The 19,123-nt window shown below is 42.9% G+C and overlaps 1 protein-coding gene across 1 annotated transcript in view; it reads right to left on the bottom strand.

Moving 5' to 3' along the window:
- fasn (fatty acid synthase) overlaps positions 1-17,064 on the bottom strand; it is a 56,205-nt gene extending 39,141 nt beyond the window's left edge. The window contains exons 1-2 of the mRNA XM_037754792.1: positions 16,755-17,064; positions 6,536-6,671 (exon numbers count right to left, since the gene is read on the bottom strand). Coding sequence (XP_037610720.1) covers positions 6,536-6,662 — 127 coding nt within the window. The 5' untranslated portion in view covers positions 6,663-6,671; positions 16,755-17,064. The remainder of the gene's footprint in view (positions 1-6,535; positions 6,672-16,754) is intronic.
- Positions 17,065-19,123: the final 2,059 nt, after the last annotated feature.

Genomic DNA, 19,123 nt, shown 5'->3' with positions numbered 1-19,123 from the left:
TTATTATTAACAACATTCTTGCATTTATATTATTTGCATATATCTTATTTTTCAGCGGTATTATTTGCAATGTCGTTATATATATTTTTTTATTTATATTTTCTTATGATTTCTCTATTTTATATATTTATATTTATATTCTAGAACGGGAGCAAAATGTAACTCAATTTCCCCCGGGGGATCAATAAAGTATTTCTGATTCTGATATTTAGTTCCTTGCCGGAGAGAGGGAAGTTTGTCCCAAAGTGGCTGCTGTATTTCTACCCTTCAGCTTAAACAAGGAGCTTCACTGAGCTGTGAGTGTGACTACAAACAGAGTTCACTCCACCACGGAGAGGGAGGGTGGAGGGGCCGGATTGGAATTTGGCCATAATATCACACATGAGGAGGCATCATCACATGTGGGACCCTCTATAGGCTGAACAGGCTTTTTGTTTCAGCACCAATAAAAGAGATGTCACACAGCGAAGCCGAAGAGGAGGACAGACCCTCATCCCTGTCAGCTGTTAAATAATACAAGCACGTCTACATTGTCAGGGTTGAGTTGTTTGTGCAGTTCTTACACTTAAAACCTTTAATAAAAATGTGGCCGGTGAGTTTAGTAAAGGGTAACGTTGCAGTGAGGACAGCAGCCACAGTGAGGGGATGAGGGGTTGAGATGAAGAGCTGCAGTTGACAGTACTTTTCTTCAGTGTTGTGCAGGAACGTGCTAAAAGAGCTCTCACGGATACTGTTCTGTGCGCTCTCATCACATGCACGTGCCTGGTTTTTATTTATACACATTAATTACAATGAAGCAGTCGTTGGCTCTTGAATCTCAGGCCACGCAAAATCTGTATGTTCCAGCTTGCAATCGTTTTTTGAACCACTGTGACATCACTGAGCCTGCACACTGAGGAAGTCGTTAACCCAACCTGGTTACTGCTGTACAAACAGACAGCAATGCAGCCAATGTGAACTTCAAAAGACTATATTTTACTCTGAGTGGGAACCAGTTTACCTCTAGTTGCACATAACCAGCTTGATGTACACTATACTAATTCCCATTTTCAGTTTTTTTTGTTCTCCGTCACTATGCAAGGACTCCTTCAGGCCTCTGGTTGCTTTCTCCGTGTCCCTTTCTAGTGCCCCTTCTCTCCCATGATGCCTGCTGTGTGGTCTCAGCAGCGTCAGCTGGACCGGTCCGGCTCTTTCAGCATGTGAATGTGTGCTCAACATGGTTGCCAGGCACTGAGGGATCAGGCTTTTATTCACGGAGAGGAAAAAAACTGCCAGCTAGAGAGGGAGTATTGGACAGAGTGGGAGAGCAGAGACACGAGGGAGGAGAGCAGAGACACGAGGGAGGAGAGCAGAGACACGAGGGAGGAGAGTGGGCACAGATGTGAAGTATAAAAGTAAAATAGGAGTAGGGTAGAATGATATGGGCTCAATCCCAATGTCCCCCCCCAAGGCCTTAAAGGTCCCATATTGTAAAAAGTAAGATTTGCATGTCTTTTATATTATAAAGCAGGTTTAAATGCTATATAAATACTGTGAAAGTATCGAAGCGCTCAACATACGGAGAAATACACACAGCCCGTATTCAGAAATTGTGCGTTTGAAACAAGCCGTTAGGATTTCTGTCCATTTGTGATGTCACAAATATACAATATTTAGACCATTACACGGTTTTAAACATAAACATTCTAAATGTGTCCCAGTTTATTTCCTGTTGCAGTGTATGTGAATGACACAGCTGACAGGAAGTAAACATGGACCCATACAGGTATATTCAGGGAGACAGTATGAGGAAAATAATGTTTTTTTTAACATTACAGTATGTAAACATGTTCTAGTAGAAACACAAACTACAAGTATGAACCTGAAAATGAGCATAATATGGGACCTTTAAACCCTGGACCCTCAGGGACTTGACTGATGGTTGACTGGGAGAGGCTGCGAGGGCTTGAATGAATATACAGTATATATAAAATATAATATTATTATAATATGAATGGGACAGCACTTTATGGCGACATATCACGTTACCTTGACGACGTCAATTGTGGCTTTTTATTTGACTTTTTTTTACTGCCTATTTGAACGTCTTCCAGGCCTTACCAGAGGAGAGGCAACTGTCAAAATATCTATTTACTTGTTTTTGTCAAACTTCATTAAGCAAAATTAAAACAACTGGCTGATGAATTTATTTTATTTATTTCTCTTTTTTAAAACTGCATTGTCAAAAAGTAATTTTAAATTTATGAATTCATTCATGTTTTTTTTTTACTTATTGACTGTTTCATGGTGTTTTTGTAAATCCCTTTTTATTTTGAACTATTTATTGATGGATTAATATTTCATTTAAAAATATTTTTATAATTCTTCTTTTTATTGCATATTAAAATATCAAATGATGAATTACTTAGTAATTTAGTCCATTTATTCATAGTTTAATAAATACTTTGTAAACAAATTTATTAATGTCTGTTTTTATTGTACAATTAGTTATTAATCAATTAAATGCTTTATTACCATTTCTGTGACTCTTGTGGTCCTCCATACTTAAATCCTTCATGATAATGTTTCTTATGCCTGGCTGAACACCGATGTGCCCTCCTCCTTGTTTACCTTTTTAATGCTTCCCCTGGTAACCATGGTAACCATGAATTGTAGGTAATTTCCTCCGGCTGAAGGACGTGGCGATTTGACAGCGGGACAGCCCTACGGCCTCCGAGTCTGTCTGTCTGGGATTGAGCCATGGAGCACCAACTGTTGGGGGGTGAAACTGCTAACTGCTGATACTCCAAAATCTGGACCACCTAGTGCTCACTGAAAGTGGTACTAAGGAAATGAGTAAGGCCGTGTTCAGACCCAGTTTAGCCCTGTCTGAGGCCAGTCCAGCGACGAGGCCCAGGTACCAACACAAAGGGCTCCAGGGAACAAACACAGGGTGGTCCTGCCACACAAAGTGGGGTCATCTGACCAATCCAATACACGCTGCAAACGCACACTGGCTTTAATATTTACCTGACATTAACCTACATTTTCCCACTACCCAGTCAAATGATTTCTCTGGTCAGCCATCTGATATAAAATCACCATTAATCAGCTGACAGACACAGAGCCTCAACAGCAGCCCTCTGTACTGATGGCTGTCTGTCAGCTGTAGGACACATACAAACACGTCATAACACTCCAGACATCATAAATGTTTACAACTTCACCTGCTACGATAAGCATCCAGGCGACACAGTGAAAAGACTCCGTTATCACTTTAAAGTGACAACAAGAGTTTTATCTTATCAAAGAGACAGATAAGAGATAAGAGGTCATCACAACTCTGTCAGTATGTTAGTGACTAAACAACGACTGACTGAGGAACATAGAAGGACTGAGGCCGTTACTACCAAGCAGGATTTGGCCTTTTTGTTATCTTTATATATTCAGGGGAGGTTCACTGAGAGCAATGCTCTCTTTTACAGGAACACCCTGATCTCATTCACACAGTTACACATTCACACCTGGACGTTGCCCAGTACAACCACAGTCTGATCTGCTGGTCACTGAGCAGCTCTACTGGAGCAGTTGGGGTTAAGGGCCTTGCTCAAGGGCACATCAGTGGTGGTAATGAGGGAGGGGCAAGCGCTGCTTTTTCACTTTCCCCACCCAGATTTATCCTGCCGGTCCAGGCGATTGAACCAGCGACCTTCCGGTCTCAAGCCGGTCTCAAGCTCACTTCCGCACTGCCCAGTTAGTGAGGTAACTTCAGGGTTAACCTTTCAGGGTTTTTCGTCCTACGAAGATGGTTCACTTCTTACCGGAGTATATCACCATGGTAACTAATCCAGACTAAAAACAACACAGTTTAAACTGACAGATGCAGGAAGGACAGCTGGCTGTATGCTGTGGGTGATTACCGCTCTGAATTATATTTATATTTGTATTTATATTATACTATACTATTATATTTATATTTTTTATATTTATTATTATTTTATATATATTTTTTTTACTTGGTCCGCTTCACACCGCCGGAGACGGGACGCAGCTGAAAGAAGGCTGAAATAGTCATACACGCCGCATTTTTTTCTAAATGGGTCCATTCATCCATAACACATCTAAAAGCTATTTATATCCAGACAACTATATCTGACTTAAGTCTATAAGTCTGTTGATTTACGCATTCACACATCGGGGTTTTTTTCTTTCACCAGCTGTCCTTCCTGTATTTGGCAGCTTTTTAAATTTTAGTCTGGATTAAGTGTTTAACTTCTTGGTCTAATATAGTTTACTCTTCCTTTGTAAAATGTGCTGCTCTGCCTGTCTGTCTGTAAGTCAGTAGACTTGTCCATGTCTGTGATTGGTCAGATGCTGCAAACACCGCCCGGTTCATGTGAACACGCTCACAGCCAGACTGAGACACCCTGGGTTGATTTACCGAGTTGTTAACCACCGCCGTAGGACCGCTTAGTGGGATCTCGGTTGTTAGGGTTAGTGAAGCCAGATAACGAGGAGATACCCTGTGTATGTTGAACTCTCTTTGTAGTACAGGCCTCTGGGTGGATGGATACACTGAGTTTGAGGAACATGTTGTCAACATTTCTTGATAAAAAGCAACGTTATTGACATTATGTTTTTTGTTTTTGTAACAGTTAAAATAATGAGATCCATCCAACCTGTTTGAACATGGTGAAACCTGCATTGTTTGCGTCTGTGTTTACTACCTAGTAGTCTTCTTCTTCCCTGCCTTTGTTAGTGCGTTGCTGTGGTTACCCCCGCCCTACCGCCACCTGTAGATCAGTTGAATAGTGAGCAATCACTGGCAGGAATGTGTATTATATCACCCGCGTGGACGCACATGCGCGTGCGTCATCTAGCGTGTCATTCAAAGCGCTAGTCAAAAACTCTCCACCTTTCACACACAGACACAAAACTGATATTGATCTTCTTGTCTTGATCCATATAAAAGTTAATATGTTGAACTATTCCTTCAAGTGATTGTGGTTAGGGATGTTCATAATTAACCGTTTAACCGTTAACCGACATTAAGCATTTTAACCGATTAACGCTATCGGTTAGAACGGTTAAAAGAAATGTTAATAATTAACTCAAAAGCTGAGCGGCTCAGAGGAGCGACTCGTCTCTTTAAGGAGAAAAGCTGGTCCACCTTAACAGCCCACCTTAAGAGGCGGAGCCGGAGTTGCAGGATACAGGAAGTTGGCTCCGGTCTCTGGCTCTCTTGAGTGGAGTGGAGGAGTTGTAGTTTCATAGCATTTATTCACCGACAAATAAACTCTACACACACTGCTACACCTACGATCACAACTAGAACACCACCAACAACCTCACACTCACCACCAACACACATACACCGACACTCATTAAGGTTACGTCGCGCTGACAGACTATGTGTGTGGCGGCGGCGGCGAGCAAGAAGCCTCCGGCAATGCTAGAGCTGCTAACGTAGCACAAATACACACACTGTTTGTTGGCCAATCGCTATCGTTAATCCGGGCAGACAGAGTATCGTTACTCCGGGCAGACACACAGCTGACAACCTGCTGAACTAAACTAAATGTGTGGTGGAGACTTTTACTGGGAAAGTGGCTGCATGTCCGCGACACTACACGCAGCATCGTAGCTGATACGTTAAAGCTCCCGGACGGTGAACTGGAGACTCAGTTGTCTGTTGTGCTCATACACTGCAGCTGGCGCGAGGCACACATCTTGTCGGTTAACGGTTAATAATCGGTTAACGAGGGTCGGTTATCGGTTAAGAACATCTTTCAAAATGAGCATCCCTAACTGTGGTGAATCAATCAGAAAGGGACCGTCGCGTGTCCTCGGCAGGTTGGGCCATAGTTGGCCTCCTGCTTCTCTTACCAGTCCTCCCTGCGGTATTATCTCTCACTAAACTGATCGGACTAATTTGTGTCAACAAGTTAACGTGAACATTCTTCAATAACACAGAGACTTAAATCTGATGTTAGATCAGGTCAGCCCAGTTTTCTACTTTACCACATCTGTAGGCTGCAGCTCTTTCTGTTGATACAAGAAGGGGCGACTATGAATAGATGTGTGTGTAAAATGAATACTAAAACACTCCTGCAACACAGTCCACTTTTTTCTTATTTTCATTCCAAACTCCTCAAAAAGGCTCATTCAACTGCACGGCCACTAGTTTCATTTGAAGTCCTGTAATATTATCAGGCGGCAGTGTGTTACTTATTTCTACACATTTGACAGTTGAGATGCTGTGCTCTCGATCCCCTTATTTCCTGACATGTCTCTATGGTCATCTAATATAGGCATAACATGGAAAATATGAGAGGAGACCCTGACAGGTCCTGTCATCCTGTGTTGTTGTGTGTTGGATTAACACGTGTTAGTTGTTGATATCCTCAACGACTGGAACCACCACACGGTAAAGTTATGGTGTATTTTAAATTGAATTACCACCCAACCAGTCCAAACTGCCGTCCTTTATTCCAGCACAGAGACGCATGTCTGACCCTGAATAATCAGTCAAATCCAGCTTCATGAGGGCTCTCACCTGGTGTCCACCGCCGGTCGTCCTCCGTCACCATGTCCACACCATTGATGAGGTTTTCCCAGAATTCCTCCAGGTTGTTGGACTCGGGCAAACGGCCCGATATCCCTGCTATGACTATCTCATCCATGCTGAATCACTGTGAACAGAGAGAGAGAGATATGTCAACAATATGAGTGGTACACATTTTATACACACTGCGATGGATGTGATCAATACAACATCAGCTGATCCAGTCAGGGACAAATCAAGTACTCAATTCAACTTGGCATTTTCTATACTAGAGACCAACACTGCAGCCGCTCCTTTCTAGCCACTATCTGGAATAATGTGTGCTATCAGTGTACATCAGTGGAACAATAATCACCAGCATGCTAGAAATCATCCAACCTGACCTCATTTGAATTTCTGACTTTCCTTAAGTTCCGGGGCCCGTCACTAACATGCCAGCTACGATGTAGAGGAGATGGTGTCCCCTCCTTCACTAATCAAAACAAACGTCCAACCCATGCATGAGCATGTGAGAGCCCCGGAGGACTCACTACAGATGGATTTGTGAAACATGACCCTGCCACAGATTTGCATTGCTTTCAGATCACTTTAGTCCAACAGGCCCCTGGTGTCTCCTGAACAACGCTGAGTTTAATACCAACAACACAAATGATGTTGGCTCCTCAACATTCTGCACAAACAGTGTATAACCAACTTTAGTTTAGTTCTGCCTGAACAAGAACAGAAACTAAACTACTCCACTATTCTACCCTGAATCTGTAACGGTTTACTTTAACTGAAGTCAAGCTGTAACCAATAGCTAAAGCTTTTTCTAAGCCTCCTTTCTGGAATACCATACTGTAGAATAAATGTGTTTATTGGCAAAAAAAAAATACAAAAAAAATAAAATATATATATATAGATACAGCCCTATATATATACATATATATAGGGCTGTATATATATATACAGCCCTATATATATATAGCCCTATATTGCGATTGACAGCCCTATATATATATATATATATAGGGCTGTCAATCGCAATTTAATAATAATCACAATTGTTTTAATACTCTTATCAACATGAAAGTAGGCAAATATGCTGACAACACAAAACAATGACAGATATTGTCCAGAAACCCTCACAGGTACTGCATTTAGCATAAAACAATATGCTCCAATCATAACATGGCAAACTGCAGCCCAACAGGCAACAACAGCTGTCAGTGTGTCAGTGTGCTGACTTGACTATGACTTGCCCCAAACTGCATGTGATTATCATAAAGTGGGCATGTCTGTAAAGGGGAGACTCGTGGGTACCCATAGAACCCATTTACATTCACTGATCTGGAGGTCAGAGGTCAGGGGACCCCTTTGAAAATAGCGCATTATTTTGTTTCCTTCGCAACAAGCTACTATGACATGGTTGGTACCGATGGATTCCTTAGGTTTTATAGTTTCATATGATACCAGAATCTTCACTCGCTATAACCTAAAAATCTCAAGTTGCGTTAATGCGTTAGAATTTAGTGGCGTGTTATTATCGCGTTAACTTTGACAGCCCTAATATTTATAAACAAGGTTTTTTGGTTTTTTTAAATCTACATCCTTAGTCTTCCAGTCTTCCTGGTGAGCTGATACTGAGGACAGTCACATAGCATCAGTGCAACACTCACTGATATACTGTACAAAAAATACAGTCAGCTGACGGAAAAAGAAATATGTGGAATAGCTAAATGCTTGGAAATTCTTCATCACAGCAAAACATGAAATATGAAATGTCCCTGAGGCATTAATTCACTCTGAACGTGTTTCAGTATTGAAGCATATGTAATGATGTTGGCGTTGACTGGCAGGTTTGGGAATGAGGAGTCCCTCTGAGCATGCATGAAAGAGCACTTATAGCAGACAATGTAGTCTGCTGATAGTCTGCTCTGTGTACATGAGTGAGCATATTTATGTTGTACTGTGTGTGTGTGTATGTGTGTGTGTGTGTGTGTGTGTCTCTTTGTTCCTTGTTTCTAGGCCAGGCCTTTTCGTGTCAGCAGACCCATCGACCAATGGGCTAGCAGCTTGGGAGACAGCCACTCTAAGTGAGAGCATGCCCCCCCCGCCCCCCAGTGTAGAGCAGCTGTCCTGCCTCTGTCCTCAGACCCCAGCTCCCTGGTGCTGACGGTCCCCTAACATATCCTCATGTCCCATGTAGACAGAGAAATGAATGTCTTCGATCTATATGATGACGTTATAATGTCAATCCATACAAACTGGTGCAAGGCAAATAAAAGGCTCAAATTCATTTCAACTGTTGGAGACATTCTATTGTTGGAGGAAGTGAAGCTGCACTAACTCTGACTGACTGCTGTCAGATTACAGTGAGCTCCGGTTGCTGGTTAAAGGTCAGCACATCAGACTGATGGCAAGATTTTTTTTAATTGAAGTAAATATTTAAATAAAAATACAATCATTTATTTCCTAATGTGTTGTGTTGTGTTTTTATTCAAATAACCACTATAGAAGACAATAGCAAAGTACAGTCCTGTGTACACTATCCTCCCTCCCCCCAAAAATAGGACTCCCCCAGAAGCTACGGTGTAATTTGAACACTGTAATTTACCATACATATAATGATTTTTATGTAAAATATATCGAACACTGAATGACATCAGATCAAGAATGTTATTCCTTCATTTAGCGCAGAGATTTCAAAAGTGGCAGACAAAAGAAATCCTTACTGACCACAGTGGCAGGAAGTGAAAAAAGGAGGGCACTCTGTTTACTAATTGTCGCTGTCCACTGACAGGGGGGTAGGGTGGGCTGATTTAATGTTGCCACGGCATACTATGAAAGGAGGGAAGGGACAGCTATGTGGTCCTTCCGCCGTCTCCCAATCCTCTGTCCCATCAACAACTCCATTTGACTGCATATGAGCAAATGACCGATTAACTGATGAACTTGTTTAACTGAGGAGGAGGAGCTGCGTCCTGTGTGTGTGTGTGTAACAGAGTGTGCACGTGTTGTCAAACTGCCTGTAGACTCATCTTACTATCTGAATAATGAGCCCTTTTAAATAGCAGGAAAATACTGCAGCAGACTTTAGACCAGGTTTTTGTTGGTCAATGTCCCAATCGCTTTCTGCTGCCTCAAGACAGCAATGCACCAACAATGCATCTGACCACACCTCATTTAAGACCAACACGCCCAGATGGGGACAAGCAGGGTCTGAAATTAGCACCTGCCAAATGTGGGTAAATTGATGGCAGTGGCAGGTGAAATCATCAGGACATCTGCCAATTTGGCAGGCAGGGAAAACACTAGAGATGGGAACAGAGGACCGTAGTTGTCTGCTTTCTTGGCATCGCATGCCTCCATGACCATTCGATTCCTCTTATTGATGCTTTCCGTCAGTTACGCTTGGGTGAAGGTTACAACGAAGGTTACAACGTTATCATGATGTGTTCAAATGTAATCTCGTAAAAAACATATTTTTTTGGTGAGAAACTTGAATGAATCCAGTTGTTTGAAGGAGATGTTTTCACATCAATATAAAATAGATATTAAAGAGAGAATTATGACCTGTTTAACTTCCTAACAACTTAGCAAGATTTTTTTTAATCAAAGCAAATATTTAAATACTCATAATCATTTGATTTGTGTGTTTTTATGCAAATAACCACTATAGATAACAATAACAAAGTACAGTACAGTACTGTGTACAGTACCCTCCCTCCACGGTCTAATTACAACACCTTAATTTACCATGTATATAATGATTTTTATGTGAAATATATGGAACATTGAATGACATCAGATCTAAAATGTTATTCCTTCATTTAGTGCAGAGATTTCAGAAGTGGCAGATCAAATGTCTGAGTGGCAGACAAAAGAAATACTTGTCTGCTGCCACAGAGGCAAGAAGTGAAAAAAAAAAAAATTTCAGACCCTGGGCGCAAGTACATTTTCTACTTACACAACGTGGATGCAAAAATGACAACTGCGGTCTGAACAACAGTCTGAAACTAGCAATGACTGTTGTGCTGTGCGCTGCTTTGCGCCGGGTTTAAGATAGGTTCCTAAGTGTCTGACAGAGTGAGAGGCTCCCTGTGACAATTTCATCATCTGCCCATGTCCACAATGGTCTGCAGACTGTACGCACCGACAGCACATGTTAACAAATACTGTATGCAGCTCTGCAGTATTTACAGCTGTGTTCATGTCAGCTGTCCACATCTGTTTGGGAGTACATCAGGGCCTTTAGTCATTTTAGTATTAAACCAGCTCTGACTGGGGGATCCCGAGGCGTTCCCAGGCCAGTGTGGAGATATAATCTCTCCACCTAGTCCTGGGTCTTCCCCGTGGCCTTCTCCCAGCTGGTCGTGACTGGAACACCTCCCTAAAGAGGCGCCCAGGGGGGGGCATCCTTACTAGATGCCCGAACCACCTCAGCTGGCAACTCAAAGGAGTAGCGGCTCTACTCCGAGTCCCTCACGGATGACTGAGCTTCTCACCCTATCTCTAAAGGAGATGCCAGCCACCCTCCTGAGGAAACCCATTTCGGCCGCTTGTACCCGTGATCTAGTTCTTTGGGTCGTGACTATGGAGGGTTTCCTTCCATCTTTAAGATGGGGCCCAAGAGTCTTTTTTGACGAGGGCCCCGCACGGGCCAGCGACAGACTGATGGCAGCATTAAGGTAGGGCCCTATAGTTTCTGTGAGAACAGAATCACTTCAAAAGCTACAACACACATTCACTGACAGTTTGTCTAGCTAGCTAAAGTTGCTTGGTACGTGTGCGGGTAAAGAACACAGATCTCAGACCTGCTGTTTTCCTATAGTGTGTTCACGTTTTAACCATCAGACGTCGCAAGAGAGGTTTCCAACCATTATATGTAGGTTTCTAATAAAGCTGTGCCACTGCAACTGTAGTTTAGAAAACCAAAGAAAAGAAAAAACAACATTGTCAAGAAATGACTGAAATAAATATTATTATTATTATAATATTATTAAATATGAGGGAGGGGGGCTTAGATCACAGGATCAAGGTGATCAAGCTAAATAACTCTGCACTGATTTATTCAGTTGCGTTTAGAAACTAAGTTACAGTTGGCTGGCTATGCTGAACGTATTTCTTAATGTTATATTATTAATACAGTTTCTTAATAATTTTTCCATAATCAGACAGAGGATTAGAGAAGATTTACCTCGCTGTTCACCACTGTTATTTCCTCGCCATCGCTGACCTGGTAATGTGGTACGAGTAAAGCACGCTACTTGTTCTGTTCTGTTGTTGGCTGCAAGAACCAACAGACTTCCATCATCTGAGGATGTGAAGACTCAGTGGACTAACTTCATTGTTCACTTAAATGTCCCCACAACAACTTGAAAACTCTCTCTCAATGAGGGCCAGCACACAGCAGGATTCAATCCAAAACCGGAGCTCAAAGATGGATCGATACCGACTGTCTGTGACCCAATAAGCTGCACGTACATTTTTCATTTTTATGTTGTTTTACTATTTATATTGCAGGTTAGCCTGTTGAACTTAGCGTTAGCATGTTGGCTAATGTGGCTAGCTTGGATTGTAGGCAGGCACACTGGCTGGATCAGTGTTGGAGTATGTCATACTGAGAGAGACTGTGGGAACATAAAGCCTCGTTCGAAGCAGTTAAATAACGACAGCAGCAGGCTGGATGTGGCTACTGGTTGTTTCTTTTTGCTTTTTGTGGAACTTTATACTGTGAGGCAGCTCAGCTGGCTTCGTTGTTACATGAATCTGTCATCTGTCTATTATTATCTATACTATGCATCACTTTCAAAATCATTTTATCGTAGAAAAAACACCATTTCATAATGTGGACGGCCAGCATTTACTGAGGACGGTGATGAATAAAGTGAAGTTAGAACCCTGATTTGCATGCATCATGTTTCTCCCCTCATTTATTCAGCTTTTTGTATTTCAGTTCCATTCAGCTCTGTCTACATTTGTGTGTGTCACTGGTGCATCAGAGGAGGACGACAAAAGGTCAAGTACAATAAAATGAGAGGAGCGTGAGAGAATGGACACAGCCAAAGTAACCCATAATGCACTCTGTAATGCTCTCAAAACAAGAAAACGTAGACAAGGAGGTGAGCTTCAGACAGTGCAGGATAATGGTAATATGAGGGATGTAACGGTAGTGTAAGGGATGTAATGGTAGTATGAGGGATGTAATGACAGTATGAGGGATGTAATGGTAGTATGAGGGATGTAATGGTAGTATGAGGGATGTTATGGCAATGTGAGGGATGTAATGGTATGAGGAATGTAATGGTAGTATGAGGGATGTAATGGTAGTACGAGGGATGTAATGACAGTACGAGGGATGTAATGGCAGTACGAGGGATGTAATGGTAGTACGAGGGATGTAATGACAGTATGAGGGATGTAATGACAGTACGAGGGATGTAATGGCAGTACGAGGGATGTAATGGTAGTACGAGGGATGTAATGACAGTATGAAGGATGTAATGGTAGTATGAGGGATGTAATGGTAGTATGAGGGATGTAAGGGATGTAATGACAGTATGAGGGATGTAATGGTAGTATGAGGGATGTAATGGTAGTATGAGGGATGTAATGACAGTATGAGGGATGTAATGGTAGTATGAGGGATGTAATGACAGTATGAGGGATGTAATGGTAGTATGAGGGATGTAATGACAGTATGAGGGATGTAATGGTAGTATGAGGGATGTAATGGTAGTATGAGGGATGTAATGGTAGTAGGTAGAAGCAGGATGGTCACAGTAAGACAGGCTGTCCTGGCCTCTCTGTGGCTCAGTAGCTGAAGGGATTTGGACTCCAGGATACACTGGCTGGGGATTAGACCTGATGTAGCACCTTCAGTACAATAGCTATCCTTACCTGACCCAGATCACAACACAGATAACACCCTGAACATGACTGAAGGCATAAGGAGACTATCTGCTAGCAGCAATCTGGGCTTATCAACACGCACACTGTACAGTTACTCAGCACTCTTTAAACTGTGGCTGCCCCCCCACTGCAGCCTCACGCTGCTGGCAATCATTCCAACTTATACTCAACAAGGATGAATGGACGGATGGAGGAAACTTTACCACCAGTTGATAAAATGGTGACAACACCGGTGTTACCGATTACACCGGACATTTTGCAAGAAAAGATGATGCTCAATTTCTGTAGAGCACTTACTTTGATCGGTAACGTTGGATAACTGTACGTCTGTCGTCTCCGGTTGGGCTTTCGCTACGCACACCGGCTGTGACCACTCGGTCCTCTGCACGGAGATTACCTCATTAACGTTATGGTTCCCGTAATGCATTGGGTTTAAATCCAAAATATGACCAAACAAGACGCTTTTGCTTGACACCAAATCCTCCGCCATCGTCTTGTCTGTCAACTCTCTCTCGTCCCGTGTGTCAAATCTGATTCCTGCTGCTCTGAGCAGATAATTAACCTATAATTAACAAAATAGGTGAAAGTTTCATTTCTATAAAAAAGCAAAACAACAATGTGGGCAAGTACTGTAATCGGTGTATGACCGAACACCGTGTAGCCACTAACACTGACTACCGCGACAGGCCTAGATGAGTGTCTGCATTGTCTTCTACAGGTATCCCTTATTGTATTCCTATCAGCCCTAACATTCTGGTTTTTAGACTGCTTAGCTCATCAGCATTACTCCACAACAAGACCCGACTTGTCACACAGCCTGGTGGAAAGAGCCTGAAGGCGGAAACAAAATGGAGACATACTGTGTATACAGTATATATACTGTATGTGTGTCATTTATTATTATTATTATTATTATTATTATTATTATTATCAAACAGACATTTTATTTAGTGATTTGAGAAATTTGGATTTAAGGAGATTACCATATTTCTATTCATCAACTTCTATTTAGAAACATTTCTTAGTATGATGTTTTGTTGTTTAGTTGGTGACCAGATATTTTCTATTAGTTGCACTATGACAATGCAGTTGGAACTAAAGATGGTGGACTGTTTGTTTTCATTACCAGCCCCCTGGCTACCACCACACCCACACACAGCAAATTCCTCGACCACATGTAAAAGAATTTATTCTCGTCTTTAAGTCGTCATGCTTGTTTTTCTTGTTGGTTTAACTCAGCCTTGTTGTAGCCAGAGACACTCTGGTACCAGTCAGTCAGTCTCTACACACGTTCTAATCTCAATGCAATGGCCTTCAGTTGGTCTGTTGTCACCCAGCTACAGTAACACACAATCAGTCAAATCCACCTTCAAACCAGAGGAAGGCAACACTAAGTTCACAACCTACAGCTACAGTAAGGCCCCGTTGGGTCCAGGATGGACCTAGCTACCCGTAGACTAGTAATCATGGTTTATCATCACTACCTCAGTGATCTAGCTACCGGTAGACTAGTAATCATGGTTTATCATCACTACCTCAGTGATCTAGCTACCCGTAGACTAGTAATCATGGTTTATCATCACTACCTCAGTGATCTAGCTACCCGTAGACTAGTAATCATGGTTTATCATCACTACCTCAGTGATCTAGCTACCCGTAGACTAGTAATCATGGTTTATCATCACTACCTCAGTGACCTAGCTACCCGTAGACTAGTAATCATGGTTTATCATCACTACCTCAGTGACCTAGCTACCGGTAGACTAGTAATCATGGTTTATCATCACGACCTCAGTGACCTAGCTACCGGTAGACTAGTAATCATGGTTTATCATCATTACCTCAGTGACCTAGCTACCCGTAGACTAGTAATCATGGTTTATCATCACTACCTCAGTGACCTAGCTACCCGTAGACTAGTAATCATGGTTTATCATCAACTACCTCAGTGACCTAGCTACCCGTAGACTAGTAATCATGGTTTATCATCACTACCTCAGTGACCTAGCTACCCGTAGACTAGTATTCATGGTTTATCATCACTACCTCAGTGACCTAGCTACCGGTAGACTAGTAATCATGGTTTATCATCACTACCTCAGTGACCTAGCTACCTGTAGATTAGTAATCATGGTTTATCATCACTACCTCAGTGACCTAGCTACCCGTAGACTAGTAATCATGGTTTATCATCACTACCTCAGTGACCTAGCTACCCGTAGACTAGTAATCATGGTTTATCATCACTACCTCAGTGACCTAGCTACCCGTAGACTAGTAACCATGGTTTATCATCACTACCTCATTGACCTAGCTACCCGTAGACTAGTAACCATGGTTTATCATCACTACCTCATTGACCTAGCTACCCGTAGACTAGTAACCATGGTTTATCATCACTACCTCATTGACCTAGCTACCCGTAGACTAGTAACCATGGTTTATCATCACTACCTCATTGACCTAGCTACCCGTAGACTAGTAACCATGGTTTATCATCACTACCTCATTGACCTAGCTACCCGTAGACTAGTAATCATGGTTTATCATCACTACCTCAGTGACCTAGCTACCCGTAGACTAGTAATCATGGTTTATCATCACTACCTCAATGACCTAGTTACCCGTAGGCTAGTAATCATGGTTTATCATCACTACCTCATTGACCTAGCTACCTGTAGACTAGTAATCATGGTTTATCATCACTACCTCATTGACCTAGCTACCCGTAGACTAGTAATCATGGTTTATCATCACTACCTCAGTGATCTAGCTACCCGTAGACTAGTAATCATGGTTTATCATCACTACCTCAATGATCTAGCTACCTGTAGACTAGTAATCATGGTTTATCATCACTACCTCATTGACCTAGCTACCTGTAGACTAGTAATCATGGTTTGTGTCACTACTGTGACTAAATATCAGAAGGAGCAGCATCACTATAACTATAATAATAACACAATAACACAGAACAGCCCTGATGAGCTCCACACTGACTGCAGTTGATCTCCATCAAGAGGACACACAATGCCAACAATGAGATCCACCTCCACCGGTTCAGCTGCAGAGTGACAGCCTACAGTAGGTAACTTCATAACGTTAAAGTAGAATAATGTAGAAGACAAAATGTCAAGTAACGTTAATACCGTTCATTAAATGAGTATTTGTTTTACACTGTCCCATGCTGCTGTTAATAAAAGCAGTGCCACAGTAACCCGGCTGATAGTTCGAGTCTAGTTCTGTCCCCAGACCCGGGTTAAAGTATCCAGTACCGGGCAGCAGCTGGTGGAGGTGCAGGTGAAGGTTGTCTTACCTGTGTGTCTCTCAGGAGGACTTCCTCTGACTGTAACTGTCTCTGTCTCCGGTTCACCGTCTCTGAGCCTCCGTGCTTCTTTGAGTCTTCTTCCTCTGATGAATTTAAATGTCTCACATCCGTCCTGGCCACGCCACATGGGCTGACAGCTTGGCTCGGCCGCGCAGTCCAATGAGAGAAGAGGCAGGGCTCCGGGATCCAGCCTGTGATGGAGCAGCTCGCTCAACGCCCCCGAAGACACACACAGCTACTGGACTGGAGGGTTACTGGAGTTCATCCGACGCTCCGCCCAGCTCCGACCCGCTCCGCCCAGCACGACGAGCACACTGCCGCCGGCAGGACCGGGACCGGGACCGGGCAGGACAAACACACAGACAGACACACACACACACACACACACACACAGACACACAGTCAGACAGACAGACAGACACACAGACACACAGACAGACAGACACACAGTCAGACAGACACACAGACAGACACACACACACAGACAGACAGACACACAGACAGACAGACACACAGTCAGACAGACAGACACACAGTCAGACAGACAGACAGACAGACACACAGACAGACAGACACACAGTCAGACAGACAGACACACAGTCAGACAGACAGACACACAGACACACAGTCAGACAGACAGACAGACAAACACACAGACACACAGTCAGACAGACAGACACAGTCAGACACACACACACACACACAGACAGGCGGACAGACAGACAGACAGACAGACAGACACACAGTCAGACACACAGACAGACAGACAGACACACACACACACACAGTCAGACAGACAGACAGACAGACACACACACAGACACACAGTCAGACAGACAGACAGACAGACAGACACACACACAGACACACAGTCAGACAGACAGACACACAGTCAGACACACACACACAGACAGACAGACAGGCGGACAGACAGACAGACACACAGTCAGACAGAAAGACACACAGACAGACAGACAGGCGGACAGACAGACAGACAGTGTTCATCTGCCTTTAAGAGAACATAAGTTAGTGTCTCGGTCCCCTGCAGGGCCCCGTTGGACCGACCACAGACACACATGTCTCCCTCACATTCACTGACTTGTTCTTCAACTGTCATTCTCGGGTGTCAAATAGAGACATTGCACATGAGCAATGTTCCAGTGGAAACATGAATGAATAGTGTACACAACTCAGCTGAGAATAGTTGTGTCAAACGGCCTCCAGCTGGTGACAGGGTTTGTTGATCAGTGACTTCTAAGTGTGATGATCAGCATGCTAACATGCTCATAATGCTCATGCTATAGCATGTTGATGTTTAGCAGGTAGTGTGTAATGTTCACCGTCTTAGTGTTGGGTTAACATCTGATAATTAGCACTAAATACATCCACTGAGGTTGGTGGTCATTAGTTTTGCAAGTGTTTGGTCATAGATCAAAGTGAGGGTCCAGGTGGATGTTTTACCAGATGAAGGCACTATATAGTTGAAAGATCACAGGATCCAAGTTTTTACAATTCATCCTCTGGGAGCCATGACTGGAGGTGCTAAACTATAATAACCATAATCCATCTTCTAGTTGTTGACATGTTTCTTTTCTTTTTTTTTAAAGTAAACCTCATGGTAGCACTAGAGGTAAAGTCAGTAGAATAGCAAAAGAGAACATGTAATATGTGGACATGAATAGGTGTCATCCCTTCACAGACACACCTGCGTTAACATTCCAGAGCCATGGTGTTATAGCACACATAACAACACCTGTATTAACATCCCAGAGCCATGTTGCTGCTAGAGCACACATAACAACATGTCCTGGTCACCTGTCATATCTAACAGCACACACATTTTAGTTGATTAGCTCATATTTCATATAGTATTTGGGTTTTATAATAACATTTCTTCATTTTAATAAATGACAGTATTTCTGATAGTGTAAAACACAAAGTGATGGTGTGCAGTTATATATTTATATGTAGATATGAATAAACTGGGGGGGGGTGTCTGTGAACCGTGAGCAGGTTCAGGCTTGACCGTGAACGTGACAGCAGACCGGCGTCCACGCTGTTCTGAATGACATGTAAAACAGGCCAATCACGGAGCGGGGGTGTGAGGCGTCATCCAATCACAACAGAGGGGAGGGCGCTGTTCGGCGATAGGGTGATTAAAAGGCGGGACCCAAGTGATGACGTAGCCGGCGATGCTCGTGTGACTCGTCGGGGTTACTGGAGTTCATCATGTCAGATAGCATGATGTTCTCAGGAGAGAGTTGTTGCTACTGACCTACTGTCAGCTGCACTGATAAGAGACAGGAAGACAGTGACCCCAGAGACACATCTGTGTCTATGACAGCTGTGATCAGCAG

Source organism: Sebastes umbrosus, chromosome 20 (assembly GCF_015220745.1).
Source record: "Sebastes umbrosus isolate fSebUmb1 chromosome 20, fSebUmb1.pri, whole genome shotgun sequence".
Lineage (NCBI taxonomy): Eukaryota > Metazoa > Chordata > Actinopteri > Perciformes > Sebastidae > Sebastes > Sebastes umbrosus.
The sequence above is the reverse complement of the archived record's forward strand: the minus strand, read 5'-3'. Positions and strand labels throughout refer to the sequence as shown.